The sequence below is a fragment of the Scophthalmus maximus genome, chromosome 9 (genome assembly GCF_022379125.1).
Source record: "Scophthalmus maximus strain ysfricsl-2021 chromosome 9, ASM2237912v1, whole genome shotgun sequence".
In the NCBI taxonomy this organism is placed as follows: Eukaryota; Metazoa; Chordata; class Actinopteri; order Pleuronectiformes; family Scophthalmidae; genus Scophthalmus; species Scophthalmus maximus.
In genome coordinates, this window is record NC_061523.1 from 9,382,148 (window position 1) to 9,402,083 (window position 19,936).

At 43.5% G+C, this 19,936-nt stretch overlaps 2 protein-coding genes across 3 annotated transcripts; one reads left to right on the top strand and one right to left on the bottom strand.

Moving 5' to 3' along the window:
• The first annotated feature begins 192 nt into the window (after positions 1-192).
• On the top strand, positions 193-13,661 carry cdhr2 (cadherin related family member 2). Of its 2 annotated transcripts, none has more exons than XM_035649885.2 (31): positions 193-284; positions 1,702-1,758; positions 1,837-1,896; positions 1,985-2,124; positions 2,225-2,275; positions 2,364-2,453; positions 2,643-2,732; positions 2,823-2,945; positions 3,843-3,989; positions 4,227-4,302; positions 4,402-4,511; positions 5,426-5,647; positions 5,779-5,928; positions 6,038-6,199; positions 6,314-6,375; positions 6,492-6,735; positions 7,298-7,537; positions 7,632-7,701; positions 7,786-8,370; positions 8,474-8,545; positions 8,655-8,704; positions 8,784-8,935; positions 9,482-9,578; positions 9,671-9,759; positions 9,861-9,932; positions 10,219-10,354; positions 11,066-11,187; positions 11,311-11,424; positions 11,509-11,580; positions 11,910-11,973; positions 12,061-13,661. In XM_035649885.2, exons 1-31 carry the CDS (start codon positions 275-277, stop codon positions 12,214-12,216), a joined length of 3,885 nt encoding a protein of 1,294 aa, XP_035505778.2. In that variant the 5' UTR covers positions 193-274; the 3' UTR covers positions 12,217-13,661. The 2 variants fall into 2 exon arrangements, with proteins under 2 accessions (XP_035505778.2, XP_035505780.2); XM_035649887.2 differs by lacking the exon at positions 193-284 and adding an exon at positions 310-381.
• Positions 13,267-18,121, bottom strand: LOC118319476 (G protein-regulated inducer of neurite outgrowth 1). The gene is made up of 2 exons (XM_035649888.2): positions 17,311-18,121; positions 13,267-16,856 (listed from the first exon to the last, which is right to left on the bottom strand). Exon 2 carries the CDS (start codon positions 16,823-16,825, stop codon positions 14,597-14,599), a length of 2,229 nt encoding a protein of 742 aa, XP_035505781.2. The 5' UTR covers positions 16,826-16,856; positions 17,311-18,121; the 3' UTR covers positions 13,267-14,596.
• Between the last annotated feature and the right edge of the window lie 1,815 nt (positions 18,122-19,936).

The following is a 19,936-nucleotide window of genomic DNA, read 5'->3' on the forward strand; positions in this document are numbered from 1 at the left end:
GAAGAAGAGTTTGCTGCATGGGACCTGTCGCTCATTCCTACCTAGGTTTTAATCCGTCAAAATGTATCCATGTATGAGGGCTAACAGCAGGTGGATAATTTGCGGGTTTTGTTTACCAAGCAAGCACAAAGAGGACGTTAGGTGCTGTATTATTGCCAGCGCGTTTGTGTATGCGTTAATCATTTATAATTACGACTGTGTGACGGTAATCTCTAGGAGGAGCAAGAGCCAAAGGTCTCATCCAGACCACAGTAAAAGAGAAGCTTCCCCCTGAATGTCGTCCGGTGAGTCTGACTGCTGCCTTTTCAATTAGATTTATACTTTATAAAATTGTCGGCGTGTTGCTTTTGGCGCCTGTACAGCCTAGCGAGGATCACAAATGTATGTACAAATCTAAAACGTTTAATTGTAGGAAATGTACGTTTAAAATGTATACTCTGTGTAAAGTATTGTGGGAGATATAAATTCCAATTCTGAGAAGCATGCAGCTTCCTGAAGTTATTAAAACTGATCATTGTCATAACATCGAAAACCTGCCACAAGTGTGCATGTGAAATTTTTTCAGCATTTACACCTGTAAGAAGAAACAGACGAATTAGTGGCAAACCCCTTTTTTTTTTTTGCTTAATTTTGTTTTGTGCCTAACTGTAATTTGAAAAGTTCAAGTGGCTTTCAAGGTATGAAATTATAGGTCATCATAAGAAAGTAAGAATTAAAAAAGCTATGACCTCAAGTGAATATATGGAAATCAATGCCCTGAGACATTATTAGAATGTTTTCCTGTTTCTTATGTTTTATTAAAATTAAATAAGATTATCTACTGCTCAACTTCTTGCTAACTTTATTATAATTTCACATACAATCTCCATTTAAGCATCTGTTCTTTTAAGTGAACATCAAACATTAAATAATCAAACAGGGCAGAAAGCTGACCCTGCTCCTTTCTCTGTAAATGAAACTTCCCAACATGTAATCCACTCAGTCATATGACATCATAGCAGGCGTTTTCATGACCTGATTAGAGGTTCTAAGCTGGGTGTTGCCAAAAGTGCAATATACCGTAAATTCCAATCAGTAAAGACAGAAATCAGGACTGTGTGTTTCCCTGGTAATGTCAATGTTTTGTTTAGCTGTAAAACGGAACATCATAGACTGCTTTCAATAACGTGTTGACGTGTTTTTCCCAAAAGCATAAAATGTGAAAATGACAAAGTTTCAATTTACAATGATACAGATGAGAGAAAAGGCCAAAAGCCTCACATTTGGGAAATTAGAATCTAAAATGATGGCTTTGTTGGTCTGTCGCCCAATTTGGGACAAACTGAAATAGCTGTACAACTTTCGTATGAAAATCCTGAACTGATATGGTCCCCAGAGCATTAATCCCCTGACTTTTCCTCTAATGCCACCAGCAGGGTGAAAGGTTTGGGCTTTAGATACGTACGCATTTGGACATTAACTAGATGGATTGCTGTGCAAATTGGTGCCCAGAGAATAAACTGAAACAACTTTGATCCCCTGCTCTTAACTTTTAGGTAGACACTTTTGGTTATGATCAAATATGTGACATGAACTAAGATGGTGCACATGTTAACCAGAAGTATGGCCATCGTGTTCACCTTAGCACGTAGTTCAAAACCCCACTGGGGTCGACTATATAACAATTCTACTTATTAGATTGCTTTTTCTTCTCATTTTCAGGCATGGAGGGGATCGCGGGAAGTATTCTACTGCTCTGCCTGATCAGCTTAACTCACGGTGACTATTAAATTAATTCTGTTACAATCTTGTCATTGTTTTTTCACTACCTAACACTCAAATACTGTGTTTCTGCAGCGAATACCAGCCCTGTAATCCACACAAAGGTTTACCATTTGTGTGAAGACATCCCCAAAGGTATATGCCTGTGTGAAACATTGAGAGCTGTTCTTCTTTCACCCTTCTGATATCATGGCTCACAAAATACTGCCTGTTGTTTTCACAGGTGCAGTTGCATTTACTATAGATGCAACAGACGCAGAAAATGATAAGCTGACGTATTCTCTCAATGGGCCCAATGCCATATACTTCAAGGTCGACACTAACACTGGGATTGTAAAAATCCGTAGCCCGCTAGACAGAGAGGTATGGTGCGGTTGAAGTAGATATCCTCCAGTCATCAATAACTTCATTTTGTGTGTCCATGTGTTTCATCCATTTGAATTTTGTATTTTATTTATTATAGAGTGATGACGTTTTGGATCTGGGAATTGTTGTCTCTGATGGTCGATATGCTGTAAGTGGCATGTAATGTAGTGCTGATATCTATTTCATATTAGTTTTGTTCATCATATTCAAAGGGTGCATCATGTATTGTCTTGCAGAAAGCTGAAAACTTAATCCTAATATTACAAGATGCCAATGACAACAAACCTATATTCAAGGAGTCTTCATATGATGTCGAGGTCCCAGAGGTAAGTCAAACATATGAGTTAATAGTTCTCTTACCCCTTTTATTTCTCAGTTTTTCTACTCCAGCATGTTATGGTGCCACTTGTACTCTGAGCCTGAGGAAAAATTTGTCAATCCATCATGTTGTCAGAACTAAATTTCACAGTCGTCAATGCTGAGAGACATTTCTCGCCTTTGATTTTTTTCATCAGAATACAGGTGTAGGTACATCTCTGTTCAAGGTAGAGGCTATTGATGAAGACACTTCCAGTGGAGGCTCTGTTCAATACAGCATTGCTGAAGTAAGCCTCCTCAGTTAACTTAATTTATTGATATTTTATTCTGATTTACCATAAACTTTACTAAAGCTTCAAGTGCCCTCTGTTTTCTAGGTCACTCCAAATGATGGATTCAGTCTGTTCAGCGTCGTAAACACAACTGGCGTGGTCAAGTTAGCGGGACATCTGAACTATACCGCACTGAGCATCTTCTATCGGCTTAAGATTAAAGCAACTGTGAGTATTTAAGGAAAAGAGGAACTAGTGACAGAACACCTTTTTAAAGCTACATATGACCTAATCATCAATGCAAACTGTTCAGAGCAATAATTGGACGTTTTGCTGAGGCACAGATGAGAGGATTGATTCTCATGTCTGTAACCTACTGCCAGCAGTCGCTAAGCTCTTAGCTTAGCATAAGAATGGGAAACAGGGAAACAGCCAGCCCATGTCATTTTTAGACCAGATTTTTTTCGGTATGAATGAATTAATTCACAAGTTAGAATGTGCTGTTTAGTGAGTGTTAGATGGCCTGTTCCAATCTTTTGCTAAACTACACAAACCATCTTCTGGCAGTAGGGAGTGGCATCGACCTTCTCATGCAACTCTTGACAGGAGAATAATCCCTTATATGGAACAGTCCTCCCATTCAAGATGAAGTATTTATGGCTTGATTTAGTTAATTGTTGAATTCCGGTTATTTCTCCCCCTTACATTTACTTATTTCATGTGCAGTACACTTAGGCTACATTAAGGGTCTGGAAGGTATGAAATTCAGGGGTTCTGTTCCTTTTTGAATGTACTCACTGTACAGTCATTACGTCTGTAGCTTTGCTGCACAGATGATTAAATATCTTTTTTACCAGTCTGTTATAATTGTTATGTTCTTTTAATTGTTCTATGCCCTGTGATTGAACCATGCTTTCATGCAGCCACAATTCAGTTAACTGTTGATGCACTTCATTTATATGCCATTCTTATTAGTAATATTATTTATTATCCCATAATTTATATTTCAATCAATCAATAATAATCACTCAAAGAATCTATAATTATTATTGTAGCAAACAGAATTTTCGAGCACAAGCTGCCTATTGTTTTGGAAATTCAACAACTCTGTGTGTCTCATTACAGGATGGTGGAGGCCGGTGTTATTTCAATGAAACAAAGTACTTCTCAAGTGTAGTCTTTTCCTTCATTACGGTTGTGGACATCCCAGACGTGAACCCACAGTTCATGGGGGTTCCCTACGCAGGGAAAGTGGCGGAGAATTCTCCGTTGGTGAGTACTGATGGATTTTATTCAGGGTGCTGCTGAATGAGGGTTTTATTGTCAATACTATATATATAATATATAGTGCCTTTCACCTTTCAATGTGTATTCTGTCCATTTCTTGTGACAAAGCTTCTGCAAAACATGATGTGAGATATGACACAAAGCCTCCATATTGTTTGGGTTTGAATGAGGAGACTTTCAGTTTCCTAAGGTTTAAGAAAATCATTTTTATCTCTTTGACAGAACTTGTCTGTGTTTAAAGTGTTGGCCATAGACCTAGACACAGGAGTCAATGATGTCATCAACTACAGCATTGAAGGTCAGCCATAACAACTTGCAGGAAATAAGACAATTTGTTGTTTGCCAGTTGGAGTATGCAAGTGAGAAATATTTTGCTCTTCTCCACATTGTTTGACAGATTCGACACCAGAGGGCCTATTTCAAATCTCAAGAACTGATGGCGTCATATCGGTGATGTCAGCAATTGACAGAGAGGTTGTTGGTGATATTGTTAACCTGACTATAAAGGTACCGTTGTACTTTTCGCCCTTATCACTAACAAATAATGTTGGAGTTCATTTGTGAAAACTGTTTATCCTTTAATGTTACTTTTTCTGTCCTTTTTAATATTTTTGTACCACGATTTGAACGAATAGGTTGAACGTTTTGGGAAAACATTTTTTGCCACATTCTTGCTTGAGATTGACAGAAAAAAAAGATTTCCTGTCTCTGTCCAAAGTTTCAAAAATCCTCATGGCAACAAGAAGACGCTGTGTTTTTGTGAAAGTTCTTTTAGTATGGATTAAAGAAATGAGATAATTTTAGAGTAAGTGAAGGAGCATATTTCCCAAAACATCAAATCAATTCAAGATGTTAAAAATCTAGTTTTACTCCACTCCTCATTGTTCTTTGAGGGTATTTATTTCTAAACAAATCCTCAAGCTCATACATCATTGTCAGCGAGATAACAGAGATTGTGTTTTGTGTCACAATTTGTGTCTAAAAACATCCTAGATTTTAGATTGTGTCTAAAAACATCCCAAAACAAAGAAAGAGTCTGTAAAGTTTAACAGAAAATAACTTTTTTGAGGGTTCTGTCCTTTTTAATCACGAAATATAACACAATATGATACAAGTTTAGTGGACAAAACTGTAAAGTGAGGAAAATAAATACATGTGAGATAAGCAAAAAAAACCAAATCATGTTGTAAATAATGTAATATACAGTCTCCCAATGACACAGTCCTTCTGCTTGATGCGTTATGTTGTGTGAAGGGTGTAATTTGTTGGTGATTATGACAAAAATGCTCACAATGTTGAAAATACATTATAACTGAATTTAATGACCCAAACGTTTTGAAAGTCTCGTTGACTTTGGAGAAACCCATTTCGTTGAGTATATTATTTTTGAAAGTGAGTGAGATGATTTTACTCTGTTTTAGGCCACAGAGTCTAAATTGAACAGTCACGGGTTACCAGCCAGCACCACTGCAACTGTACTGATCACCATCATTGACGTCAATGACATCAAACCAGAGTTTTACGTATGTGGAGCCCTGAGAGACGAGCTCCCCTGCAAGAAGGAGACTCACTTCACAGGAGAGGTCTTTGAGCACTCCCTGGGGTTGATACCCATCAACATGACGGTCAAAGACAACGATAAGGTAAGAAAGAAAGAGGACATTCATCAACTGAAAGATGAAGTTATCCTGTAATGCATGTATGTAAAGGGGCAAACTATAAATAACGAGTAATTAATGATCACGGATGAATTATCTTTTCTTTTTCTCCACAGATTTCCCGCACTAAGCTCATCCTGGAGGGAGCTGACAAGGACGTGTTTGCTGTGGAACCTCAGTATACCTCATCCGACAGCATCGTTCAGCTCCTGGTCAAGCAGCCCCAGATATTGGATTTTGAAGAGACACAGCAAATGGTCCTACAGGTACAAGAAAAGTTGAAAGCAGGCCGCGAGTCTGCGGTAATAATATTAGTGACATCCCTTTTCTTTTTGTTATCATATGTGTGATTTCTTCTTCTTCTCCTGTGTGCAGGTGGTTGCCATAGATGAAGACGAACCCAGCTTCCGCTCCACTGCTACGGTTACCATTACCATCAAGGACACCAATGACAACAGCCCCACGTTCCAACACGACACGTTCAGGTTGAGAGTATCTGAGCACTCTCCCGCTGGGACCATAGTGGCCAACATCACTGTATGTCCTAAATTTCCTTTTTTTCTTACTCAGACAATTTGAGCTTACATGTAAGAAACCTTTGAGGTGCATTCAGATGAGCTCACATTCATGTTTTTTTGTTGTTGCCCGCAGGCAGAAGATCCTGACACGATGGATCAAGGCAACATCACCTACAGACTTCTTCCAGACAGCATGTATGTCTACACTCAACCTAAACTACAGTTCTATTGGTTATTCCAATGCTGCGGCCGTGTGCTTTTCGTTTTGGTGCTCCCCGAGACAACACCACTGAGTGCATCTGTGTTTGCAGACTGCCGTATTTTGATGTGGAGCCACACACGGGCCAGATTTATGTGGTAAACGGAACTCTGTTGGATCACGAGGGCAGATCTCTATATTCAGCGACCCTGCAGGCCAGAGACACGGACGGCAAGCCCGCCAGCACAGTGCTGGAGATCACCGTGACTGACATCAACGACGAGCATCCAGTCTTCAACAGAGACTCTTACCTGGTGTTTGTGGAAGAGGGTGGACAGCTTGAAGTTAAGATAGAGGTAACAGTGACGGAATGAAAAGGCAATGTTGAGGCAGTGTTTAACAGGATTGTTTTTTGAGGACTGAAGATTGTTTGAGTGAAAGGCCGCTACTTACAATTTAGCCAAGTCTTAAAAAGAGCACGGCACATATTTACAACGCTGATGGACATATGATGGACACGAGCGATGGACTTTTTCCACGTTTCATTCTTCCTAGCAACGGTCTGACAACAGCTTTGGGAGGGTTTCAACATCACAATGCCCCTGAGCACAAAGCCAGGTCCATAAAGACGTGTCTTTTGTGGGGAAGAACTGACTGGTCTTCCATATGAATGATGCACTCCCAACTAATGCTGAATGGGAGCAAAGGGCCTGCAACCAAACCCTTGCGGAAAGCCTTCCCACAAGAGTGAATGCTGTCAATGCAGCATATTCACGCCTAGAGTTCAGGAATGAAAAGTTTACCAGTTACACACAAGCATTCTTTCCACATGGTGTCCACATGGTTATGGTAATGTAATGTACTAATATCAAATAAGGAACAGGAAGCCGTAACCATTTCCTCTAATGTTTTGGACAGGCTACTGATGCAGATGCCCCTGATACAGTAAACAGCCAAATCGTGTATGGAATCGAGCTGAGCAGGTACAGCGATAACTTCACCATCGACCCAAACACAGGCGTGTTGAAAAACAGTGGCGTGCTGGATCGCGAGGCCCTGGCCCCGGATCTGGATGGGAGGCTGGAACTCAACGTAACTGCCACTGACAAAGGAACTCCGCCGTTGTCCAGCGTCGTCGAAGTTGTCATCAATATAGAGGTAGAACTCGAGTCATTTTTATTTACATTGGTGCCATGAGGCTGCTGATGCTGCCGCCCCTTGAGAGGATGATGACTGTCTTCTTTTGATGCAGGATATCAATGACAACATACCACAATTCGGGGCCTCCTCTTACAATTTCTCTGTGAAAGAAGGAGAACAGGGTCAGTATAAGTTTGCGCATTTCTTTCAAGTGTTGAGAATTGTGTGGCTCGATTTTAATTGAATTTCCCCCCCACCCAAATCAGGTGCGTATGTGGGTTCTGTTTACGCCGAGGATTTGGACCAAACGACAGACTTTAATCGCATTTCCTTCAGCATCATCGATGGAAGCTTTGGCAGCTTCATCATTCGCACCTTTGCAGACGAGCGGGGCTACAGGGGGAACATCACCGTGGACCCGGACATTGAGCTGGACTATGAGAGCGCCCGCAAGCAATTCAAACTGAGGGTAGAGGCAACGGATCTGGAGCAGAAGAAGGCCGTAGCCACGGTGGTGGTGAACGTGTTGGATGTGAATGACGAGAGGCCCGAGTTCAAGCCGACAGACCCTGTGTCGGTAAAGGAGAACACCACCATCAGTGGGGCTGTCGGGAGTTTCTCAGGGCAGGACAAAGATGGAAACTACTCACTGGTGTACAAGCTGGAATCCATGAAATGCAGATGCAACGGCTCGCTGACACCCTGCAACTGGTTTATCCTCGAGCCAACAGGGGAAGTCCGACTCAACCCAGAGTCCACGGCGGATTATGAAGAATGTGACCAGGCGGTGGTGGAGGCAGAGGTGGTGGACGAGTACACAGAGAAGGGAGAAAACAGCAGTGTTACCACAGGTCAGGTCTGGGTTGTTTACAGATTACAAAGACATATGAGGATTAAAAGCATAAAATCAGACACACACGTTTGTTCACTCTGTGTTTCTTTGATCTATTTCAGGACAAATGGTGATCAACATTATAGACATCAACGACAATGCTCCAGAGTTCATCCCCTCAGATTCTGTGTTTGGTTAGCAAATGTCTGAGCGTGTTTATTTTTTTATTGTTTTTTTTTTTTTTCAATTGTGACTTAACCTGAAGACGGTCTGTTCTGCTTCCCTTTCCTCTCCCTACTTTAGTCGTGGTGTCGGAGAGCGCAAGTAAAGGGACGTCCGTTGCAGGAGTCACTGTGAGTACGAAAGGAAAACAACCAGGTGACACGATTTCAGCCTGTTGACAACATACGTGACATCTCCTGCTGCTTTCAGGCAACAGATCCTGACTCTGGAGTAAACAGGCAGATTGATTTTAAAGTAACAGAAGTCCAATTCGAAGACACCAACAATCAGACAAGTGACATGAGGACGCTGTTTGAGGCCGTCACCACTCAGCAAAAGGATATTTACGTCGGGATTATTCAGTGAGTAAAAAGTCATAAGCATCACCAGTCGTCTACCTCTCGACAAAATATCCTCTTGGGATTTGGGAAACACAATTTTATGACATTTTATGGACCAAACAAAATCGACAGATGAATCAATTATGAAAACAATCGTTAGTTGCAGCCCTAAACATAACCAAAGAAAACTAAAATCCACCACCAAGAAATGAAAAGAAAATGACTACAAAGAGATGCAAAGTGTTCATCCAGAGGTACATAATGATTACAAGCAGATGAAATATTAATGTTCAAATTAAAAACGGAGCAACAAAACAATAGTACACAGTAGATAGAGACAGAGAAGGGACACAATATTCTGTGTCTGAAACAAAACCCCCATAAAAATGTCTACAAAAAGACAGAAAATAACAATAACCAGATGCCAAACCCTCACAAAGAAACACCAGAAGACCACAGAGACCTCTGCTGGGTGTCCTGCCTCCTTATAGGAGGAAAGGAGGCTCTGTTCCTGTCCACTCATAATGTGTCCATGGCTGCTCTCATGATATTTTTGACTCTCCACAGAACAACCGAAGGGCTTGAAATGTCACTGAAGGGGAAGTATCTAGTAACGGTTACTGCAACTGACACCGGCGGGCTCTCCAGCAGCACCGTCCTGGATGTGAGTGACTGAAATCACGTGAGGCAATAAGTTGTGGAAACAAAAAAAACTGGAGCCTTGTTTTTACACCTCTGCTCTTTTTCCCGTCGCAGATTTTCACAGTTGACGAATCGTACAAAGTCGAACTTCAGTTTACAAGAAGCGTAGAGGAAGTTGAACTAAATCGCAATATAATCATCAGGTACGCACTTCTCCAGGCCACACTGTGTGTTGGTAAAAATGTGAATCTGGTCACAGAGAACTGAAGCATTTCTTCATTTTCTCCGACCTCTACATTTCCAGGTCGCTTACCGCTGCCACCAAAGCTGCTGTGGAAGTTGTCGCAATCAAGTCTGAGACTACCGAAGCATCCAGGCGAGTTGTTTTTCACATTGCCTCCAACTTTGAATCACCTTACATCATAAATATATTCTACAGTCTGTGATTTCAGATCATAAATCATGTGCTGGTGTTAATGGAACCTCTCCCTGTACACTCGCTGTTTTGGACCACTAGGTGGTGCAAGTTCACCTGCAAACAGTCGTAATATGGAGAACTCTCTTGATGATAGTTGATGATAATTAACTAGCAGATTAAAATTAAAAACGTTAATCTACGCTTGTTATGTCAAGCTTGTGAGTGTTTTGTTTTCTGGTCTCAGGGCTTCAGCCATCACTGTCATGGTGGCATATTTTGTGTACTCCAACGGGACGGCTCTCACCTCCAATGAAGTGGAAAGGATGGTCTCTGGTCCGGAGCATTATCCTGTGCTCGCTGACCTTGGCCTCAGGTACATTGTAAGTGGGAGCCCTTTTTAAATTTGGATTTTCTGTAAGCCTGTTATGCTTTCTTTACGTTACATTATCAACTTAATCACCTTAACGTTCCTCTGGTGAATTCTTGAGTCTGTTTTCCATCACTCATTTCCCCGCTGCTCTTAAAGCATTATTTTTGTTCTCTGTAGCGGAAGAGATTTTCTTTGCTGTGTGACAGATGAGATGATTTGTGGCTACTGATTTTGTAAGGGGAGATGTTTTAATCTTTTAATGAGATCCATAAGAGCTGGAACAGAAGGATCACGTTGTCCACATATTGTAGAGAGCTCAGCGAACTGCAAAGTTTAAATACAGGCTGAAGTCATACGTCTTCAGCCTGTCATTACTTACTGCAGTTGCTAAAGGCTCAATTGCGATCATAAACGAGAGAGGTGATGTAGGCAATCCTCTCTTTTGGTTTGGAGAGATTGTTATCGGTAACTATTTTTTGCATATGTCAATGTTAAAAGGTTTCTCCAATTTACAAAATTGTCCATTGCAGCCTGTCAAAAGCTTTCTCTGTATCTAATGACAGGGTACCTGTCTCTCTGGGGATGTTATGTTTGAAATCCTTCTGACTTTGAAAGAGTGAATCCTGACTGATTATAGTATGTTTTAAGTGTAATGTTACTTGAACTTCACAGGTCAACCGACAACAATACGCTAAAGACAGATTTCTCACTCGTGTTTCAGGGGAAGCCTTCTGTGAACGATCCAGACATAGACGCTCTGAAGTACATACTGCTGGGGATGGTGGGAGGCCTCGTCATCGTGCTGGCTATCCTCACCACCTCCCTCATGTGCACACGCAGAAAGTAAGAAAATCTATTTGGAATAAAAGTTACAGACAGGACAAAAACATATCGTCTGTCCCGGTAAAGACCCATGTCCTAGAGGTTCTGTGTGTACTAACGTTTACCACTCACTTCTTACAACAGCTACAGGAGGAAGCTGAAGGCAGCCAAAGCCATGAACTCTGCATCCATGGTGACGTCTGACAACCAGAAAAGTGGCCCTGTGGTACCTGGCACCAACAAGTACACGATGGAGGGGTGAGGAGACAACAGCGAGTCATGTGAATGAACAATAGGAAATACGGCCCACTTTTGACTGTGCGTGTCCTTATTCTTCGACAGGGCCAATCCTGTTCTCAACCTCAACATGGTCCTCGACTTGGACGAGGAAAGTTCCGACGTGGACAAAGTCAGGTAAAGACAACCTCCCTGACTGTCAGGTTTATCTCCATCGCCGTCTGCTGATAGCAGTTATTTGCCACAGTTGGACAAGGTGGTGACTCACAGTGACACACGACCTCTCTCTCTGCTCTGTAGCAGTGCGGGTTAATAAGGTGGGACGGTGTCCAGGTGAACATTTTGTCACAGTCTGCCAGTTCTGACAGAGAGCTGGTCTTCAGCTCCCATCCGTGCCATGTGACCTTTATCTAAATCAAAAACCTAAACACTGATATGTCTTTGAGAGAAGACTGACTGTGGATATTGGGATTTGTTTGATCATTTCTTTTTCTTTGTCACTAAAGCCTCAACTCCCTAGACTACACTGATGACATGTCCGTTCATGGAAATGACATAAAAACTAACATGGTGAGATTACATTTGAGAACCCATCCTCTTTTTTCAACATTTTATTCGAATACGGTCGAATATTAATACTTGCCTGCTCCTCATTAGCTGATGATCGAGGAGGAGGAGGAGGAGGACTACGACGACAGCGGGCCACCAGAGTACATTGAGCCTCTGGGTGCGGCGCTGGCCCAGCGGGGGAAGAAATTAGACAAACCTCATGTGGGTTTTAACAACCCTGCATTCAGCACCACAGACCTGTGATGAAATAATGGAGAGAGGCGCCAAGCTCAGGCCTCAGATGAACTTATGTTGCCTCTCTGTAACCGAGTTGACCAAATAACAAATCAAACGTATAGGGCCCCATCTTACACCTGGTGCAAAGTGGCACCGAGCACAATGCAAGTGTCTTTGCCAGCTGTCATTTCCCCGTCATGCACCCATGTTGTTTAAAAAGTAAATTCACCCGCGCCATATGCTTTTGTCCATGCACTTAGATTGTTAAAATGGAGACCATAGTTGCATGAAGACCTCGTTCTTTAAATAGCCTCCTGTTCTTACCAATATCAAATCTATTATTGAGATTCTAGTATGGATTCTGCACAAGATTTATTGCATCTTTAGTTATGCGTTTGCTTTGTCTACATTTTTTTATTAAAGGAAGATTTTACTCTGTGAAATCAATATAATGGACACATATACTATACTTTCTTTTTTCCTTTGATAAGAAGAAAATAATAATTCCACAGTCATATCAGCCCATCTAAGTTTTGTGTAAAAACTGAAAACAGGGGAGAGACGTTTAAAAAGAAAAAAATCATCTGGATGATTGTGTAATTCAAACAGCTGTTTCCAGTCTTGTTCTTAGCTAATTGCAAAGCAAAGCTCAGTTAATTGAAGCTTCTTACTTAACGGAGATGAGAGTTGTATTTATCTTCTCATCTATCTCTCAGCAAGGAGACAAAAAAGAGACACGGTTTCCAAAATGTCAAACTCCTCCTTTAACACGGTCTTAACTTATCTAGACGAGGCGCGGACAATGTGCAGCCTCCAGACTGTATATACGGCCCACGGGACAGTTTGATCCGGCCTTAGAGCCGAGGCAGTTCATAAATACAACAAACAACCATTTTTTTTCCTGCGATAAAAGAAACATAGAGAGGTTTGGAGTGATATACGTGTTCAATAATTTATGTCCCTCGGAGGATGTTGTAAAAATCGTAATGGACCTTGAGAGGATAAGAGTTCCCCCCCTCCGGATCCAGACAGAGAGAAGCTGGACAAAATCTATGTATAAAACAAACAAAGCAAATGTTTGTTGCACATGTGAATCACTTTATTTTGCTCACACATCAAGCAAGGGTTTAAAAACGGTTTGGTTTGCTTTAAAATTAACTGTATCATAAGTTATGTCAACACAAAATGCTAATTTGCTTGTTAGAACTGACGCTACTAGAAAAAGAAAAAAACAACAGAAAAAGAGGAACACAGAAGAATATTGCATAATCCTTATTTATGACGGCGGGCCTACGCTTACATTGTCAGAGTTCGCTTGGGGTTTGAGATACTTAGAAATAACACCTCATGCAGTGAGACTTTGTGACGTCCTACAGGCAGCAGATTGAAAAAGATAATTTCACTGTTTACTGACATCTAAATGAATGTATTACAAGTGCAATCCGTGAATAAAACCATTTCCTTCAAACGTGGATTCGAGCCCACCTTTATGAAATGAACGTATGATCACCAACACTGACACTGTCACATCCTCTGAATTAAAACACATTTAAAGCAAGTTTCATCACCTAAGTTACAACTGAATCACGTCATGGCGTTAAAATAAGCAAGTCGTCTTCTGAAATGATCCTGATTGTGCTTGTCGTCAGTACATTTTAACACTTTTCACAATACAAACAAGTCATTGTGCCAAATCTAAAAGCAGAATATAAGACATACAAGAGCCTGCACTAATGTTAGAGACTCCTCCCACACACAGAAGGCAACATTTAGATCAATTCAAATTTCCACACATCCAAACTAAAATGACCCCTAGAATGTGCTGACAGACCAGGAGGTCGTCGATCATGACCAAAACTGTAACTGTAAAGTCATCTCTCTCCGCTGAAGCTGTTAGGCTTGTTAGCAACCAGGAGAAGGATAGCTGGTTGCCATGGCTTCACATTGTCTGAGGTGCAAAAAAAGAAGAAAAGGCATCAACAGCGGAAATGACTCAGTGGGCAATTGGAAGGTCTCAATGAAATACACGAAAGGATAAGAGCATAAGAAAGACATTGATATATGACCCTCATTTTCCAAACATAGAGTCCATTGTTCTGTCAGTCCGCACAGCGAGAAGTCCCAGAAAATGTGTGAAAAAGAGAAATCCAATAAAAGAGAAACAAAGAAAATATTCAATGGCAGCTTCTCAGAGACGAATGCTCCACAATAGAAACAGTGTATTAAATGCTTTTGTGCCCCCCCCCCCCCCATGTGACTTGCTTCTCACACTTTCGCGACAGTGTCACGCTGAAGTGAACCACAGAGCATCACAGCCACTTGTGTGGCCGGATCAGATGTCATGTGATTTCACAGCACAGATTTCTTTTTCTCTCCCGCCTCAGCTGTTGCTTTACTCCACTCGGTGTCACTCGGTGGTGTGAGCTCTGGAGCAGCAGTGTGGCTGCTGCACGTTCTCCATCAGCAGACGGAAGGGGTTCCTTCTGCGTCGGCCCACCTTCCCGTCCCGCTCCCCTCTCTTCCCGGCCCGGCATTTACCCGGCCCCGAGCCCCCCTGGGCGGGCTCCGCGAGGAGGGGTGTGGCCGAGAGGTTGAGCGGAGGCGGGGGCGGCATGGAGGGCTGCTTCTTCTGCTTCTTTACCTGCTTCTCCAGGTGTTTCTGGATGACTGAGCCCAGCACGGCCACCTCCACCACCGCCCCGTACACCTCCCACGTCATCCCTTTCTCGTCCCAGCTCACCTCCTGCACCGGCTCCTCACATTTCTCCTCACATTTCTCCTTCAGATTTATTGCTTCCGTTTCGTCCTCTTCTGCGGCCCCTTCCACTTTTTTCTCTTCAGCGGCTTTCTCCTCATCTCCGGGTACTTCCTCTTTGTCCTCCTCAACCTGCTCGTTTTTGGCCTCTGCCTCCTCCACTATCTTCTCTTTTGTGCTTGCCTCCCTTTTGATCTCAGGAAAAGCGGTGGTGGTGGGCGTTCTCGGGGTCATGGGCGCTGTAGCGACGGAGCGAAACTCCACTTGTTGACCCGCCTGCAGCTCAGCGTCTTTGGCCTCTGCACCCACAGTCCCACATCCCCCATAGGAGCTTGGGAAGTAGAAGGCATGGTCCCCGTCAGGAGGGGTCATGGGGCTGGTAGCCACTGACTGACACTGCACCACCTCCAGGCTTACCTGCGTGCGGATGTTGTGGCAACCGAACGGAGCTGGAGATTCAGGGATGTGAGGTTTGGTCAGGGACACATCAGTGGACTCTTCACATGCATCTTTGTCTCCTCCGCCCTCTGAACTGTCGGATTTTATGTTGGTTACTGATTGACTGGCAGGGACAGATGATCCTACAGTTTTGTTCTGTGGAGGATTTGTGTAGTGTGCCTGATCAGGAGCAGCGTTTTCCGTGGGGAGACTTTCCTTTCCATCCCGCCTCTTTTCATCACTCCTGTTTTCACCGAGTTCCTTAAATTCGTCGATCTTGACCATCTCCGGCTCCACAGAATAAAAAGACAGCTCAGTATTCCCTTCCTCTTCCTCCTCATTGTTGCCGTAGTGCGTCACCAGGATGGTAATGTCCTGATCCATACTTCCCATCCTCTGCTGCTTACACTGCCGATTACAATCCTCCAGTCTTACTTGTGGCTCCATTACCTCGGCAGCTGGGCAGCCGGCGGAGCTCTCTGAAGATGCATTCGAGCTGAAGCCTTCAGTCATTTTCCAAGCTCCAGTTGTCTCTGACTCAGCTCCTGCCAGACTCCTTGTCGCGGGGAAACTCTCTCGCTGGCCACCCTCCCTCTGCTCCTCACGCCTCTTCACTTGCTCCCCCTTCTGCACCGTCTCCCTCCCGATCAGCTCCGGGAAAGCAGTGGCCGACGGCGTCTTTGGAGTCATGGGGGACGTGGCGACAGAGCAGAACTCCAACAGCTGACCCACTTGTAGCTCGGCGTCTTTCGTGTCAGAACCCACGGCTCCGGTTCCCCCAAATGAGCTTGGGAAGAAGACGGGGTGGCCGCCCTCGGGAGGAGTCATGGGGCTCGTGGCTGCGGAGCGACACTGGACCACCTCGAGGCTCACCTGGGTGCGCATGTGGTGCAGCCCGAAGGGCGCCGGGGAACGGGGGTCTGGAGAACGTGGGTTGGAAGGGTCTGAAGTTGATGGCACAGGCACCAAGACGCTCTCAGCTTCAGGCTCCTTTTCTCTGTCCGGACTCATGCTCTTATCCTCAGACGTCTCCCTCTGAACTTCGGCATCTGCCGCTCCATTGTTCAGGAACTTATTAGAGATTGGCATGTGTTTATGTGCAGCTGCTGCTGTTTTATCAGCTTCAGGTTGTTGTGGCAGAGGGCTGGTGTCAGCCTGTGTGCAGTCTTTAACTTGCATACAATCCGGATTGTCGCTGTTCTCCCCCGAAAGCGCTTGATCTTTGGATATTGGGCTCTTGCCTCCCTCCTCGGAGTAGCTGGCATTCATGTGGAGTCTTGGCTGACGGTCCCCTTGGGTTGTGGACTCTTGACTCGTGTTTGTCTGAGGTGCCTCGGGCACAGAGCTGCCATCTGAGCCACCCGGACGCTCTGCATCGTCTGTGCTCTCGTGAGGCTGGTGGTCCTCTCTGAGACCTCTCATCTCGTCCTTTACACTTCCCATTCTGTCTCTGCGTTTAAAGTGGTACAAGTGCCTGCAGGGTACAACACAGGGATGTTTGTGCTATTTGTAATCACTAACTATAACAACAAGCCCCAGCAGATTTGTTGTGTGAAAAAATATTCCGTCATGCGATGCTGATCGTATGATCGTCCCGCCAAGTATCCAAACGCTGAAACACAAATTACATCACTGCTACTACTTCATGGAAATTTTAGTCTCCCACTGTAATCTGTCTCATATAGACTATTCTTGAACACTTCGTGAACTGCATCTTAAATGTTAGGTTTTTTTTAGAATTTTTTACTGCTCGACTATGATTCAGACCTTTCTACCTTAACACTGCAATCACACAGCTCACATTTAAATTCTTTTTATATCTATTATAACAAGTGCATGCACAGGAGTCCGGAGCTAGTGGTCAATTTTTTACTGTGACAGCAAACATGGTCAAACAAATTGAGGGAAATCACGAGTCAAAGACATACCTCAGCAGTCCAAGTCGAACTGAAGTCCCCCCATAACTCTGTCTCAGATTTGGGTCAAACACAGCAAATCTCAGCGACGATGGAGACCCACATCTGTCCGTGCATCTCCCCCGTTGAAAGTGATTGCAGTGGCTACAGGTTTGTCTCTAGAAGAATCTATCTTAGGCAATCCTCCCTCTTTAAGCTGTGGCTGTGTCTATTGAAAAGCTTCACATTTCCAGTTTCCCTGGAAACCACGGCCGGGTGCTGGCAGTGAGTGGTAATGTAATGACAAAATCTCTGTTCAGCTCTCTCATCATCAGTAAATCATAGTAATTAGCTCCAGGTTCTCATAGCAACATAAAGGCGACTGTGTGCAGTGAGAGGAAAAAAACAACTGTGAATATGGTTTGCTGGAAAAAAATTTGTAGAAGAGAAACACATCGGTGAAAAACACTGCTGAAGGAAGGCTGAAGTGAGCAGTGGAGGGATTTCTCTTCTTTATAATCGTTTTACGTAACACAGCAATGTGTCTGCAAAGGCCACGTGTGTGTGTGGTCTTTACATGTAAAGACAATGTAAAGATCAATGACTTTACATTGATCACTAATGTAAAGACATTAGTGATCAATTGTAGTTTAAGATAACAAAAGAAACAGGGCACATCCTCTAACCCATATTTAGTTGTTTGAAGGACAATTATCAAAAGCTCATTACAGGACCAGAAAACTAATGCAAACTCAGGTCTTATGGAGGAAATTTGATAAATACTCTATTTATACCGCTGCAACTGTGAAAGTACGCGAAAGACAACAGAGCACGTCAGCTGAGGAAGGAGCCGCGAGGAAGCAGAGCTGCACCTCCCACACAAACAAACTCTTGTAAATCACATCTTTCATACTCCAGCCCCCCCCCCCCAACCGCTGCGGTTCGACACACATTTATCTAGAGCCTCTGTAATTCTGCTCGCTGCGAGTAATTGTCTGGGACTGAGGATGTTTGTATTTCTGTCATTTTTGAGAATCTTCCCTCGTCTTGGTTCTACTGTAGTGGTGGGCTGAAGCTTGGCCAGAACACTATGTACTGACTGAGGCATTCTCACCATTAATTCAAAGGCCTCCACCAATCCCTTGCCGCCTCACAGTGCTGTTGCCTGGCAACCGCATAGTGCGGTGGAGGGAGGTGTGCTGCTGAGGGCCAAGGTAGACGGCTCTGATCAAATTCTCATCAGGAGCCATCAGCCTGCCAAAGGCCACCTTCTCAGCAATGTGTGGATGATAACAACCGTAGTGATTCATTGATGAGTGCTCTCCATCACAGACTCATTGGCTCCACAGCCACTGACAACTGTTATTCCCTTTGTGGCAGGAAGATTCATTTTATAAACCTGAGAAACAGGTTGGCAACTGTTTTTATTTCCCAAAATAGCCAGATGTAATGAAATGCATAAAAGGCAAGAAACACTTAATGGAAATAAAGGGAAAAACAACAATTTATAAAGATCTCTAATGGAATGTTAGCGGTGGCGATATATAATCTCTACATATCTTTTGTCTGGTTTTCTGATGCCAACATGCTTCCATTCCGACAATTACTACTTGTCTATGAACTATGGATGACCACTCAAGTTCAGCTGGAGCTGTTCATATTCATGGATCATTTGCTCTCCAATTTCTGTCCAAACTCCTTTATGGTGTCCGTGGCCTTTTCCGCAGCTTTTCCTATGGCTTCTTGGGTCTGTCTGCTGGCTTCTTGAGCAGCTTCAAAGAGTCAGGGGGAAGAAGAAGAGAAATATTCAGGAACTTGAAAAAATACTAATAACTATTAGGCAAAAAAAACGGAATATGAATAAGACTGTAAAACTTGTTTTATCAAATCACATGCAACATCTGATACATTCTCTAAAAATGTTACATGATGAACGTTTAAAGACAGAGGAGTGTGCAGGTTACCTGTGTTGGCTGTGTCTTTGGAGGAGTCTGCCACCTGCTGCACGGCCTCTTTAGCAGTCTGAACTGAAAACACACCATGGGGATTTAGAGCGACTGAACCCAGGAGGAAAACTACAGCAAGTTGACCGATTTTCCTTTTTTGGGATTTCAACTCCACAATTTGTAACACAAAAGAGAAATGACTCCTTGACAAGTCATTATCTATCAGACATGTCATTTTACAGCTGCAGCTCTGTACCTGCAGCGTCTGTGACTCCCTTCGCAGCCGAGTGGCTCGTGCCTTTCAGGCTCTCAAAGGACTTCTTGAACGAGGCCATGGCTCCTGTCTTTATCCCTGCAGCGTCCACACAGCCGTCTGAGCCGACAGCGGCGGCAGCGGCTGTTTAATACCCTGTTTGAGCCCGACACCACCGGGCCCGCACGTTCCAGCTGGATTAACTCAAACAAAGACCTGCCCAAAGAGGCCTGAATCAGACTGGCATCCCAGCTATGGCAGAGTCCCGCCAGGGGCCAGAGCTCGCTCAGCAGATTCTGCAAATCCTGTCATCAGACCCCCCGACAAGACTGAGCAAAAAGGGAAGCATGCGAGGACGATGCATAATAGATCGACAGGCAGGAAAACAGCACTGATTACAAGAGGTTTAACATCTACTGGGCGGATCAATGCCAAGGGGCAGTTTAAACATTATCAAGCC

Excerpts from the sequence above, each read along its gene's own strand:
- LOC118319476 (XM_035649888.2), bottom strand. The coding sequence starts at position 16,825 with ATGGGAAGTGTAAAGGACGAGATGAGAGGTCTCAGAGAGGACCACCAG.
- cdhr2 (XM_035649885.2), top strand. Across the intron at positions 2,733-2,822 it reads TTCAATACAGCATTGCTGAA|GTCACTCCAAATGATGGATT; the intron begins GTAAGCCTCCTC and ends TCTGTTTTCTAG. Across the intron at positions 6,376-6,491 it reads AGACTTCTTCCAGACAGCAT|ACTGCCGTATTTTGATGTGG; the intron begins GTATGTCTACAC and ends CTGTGTTTGCAG.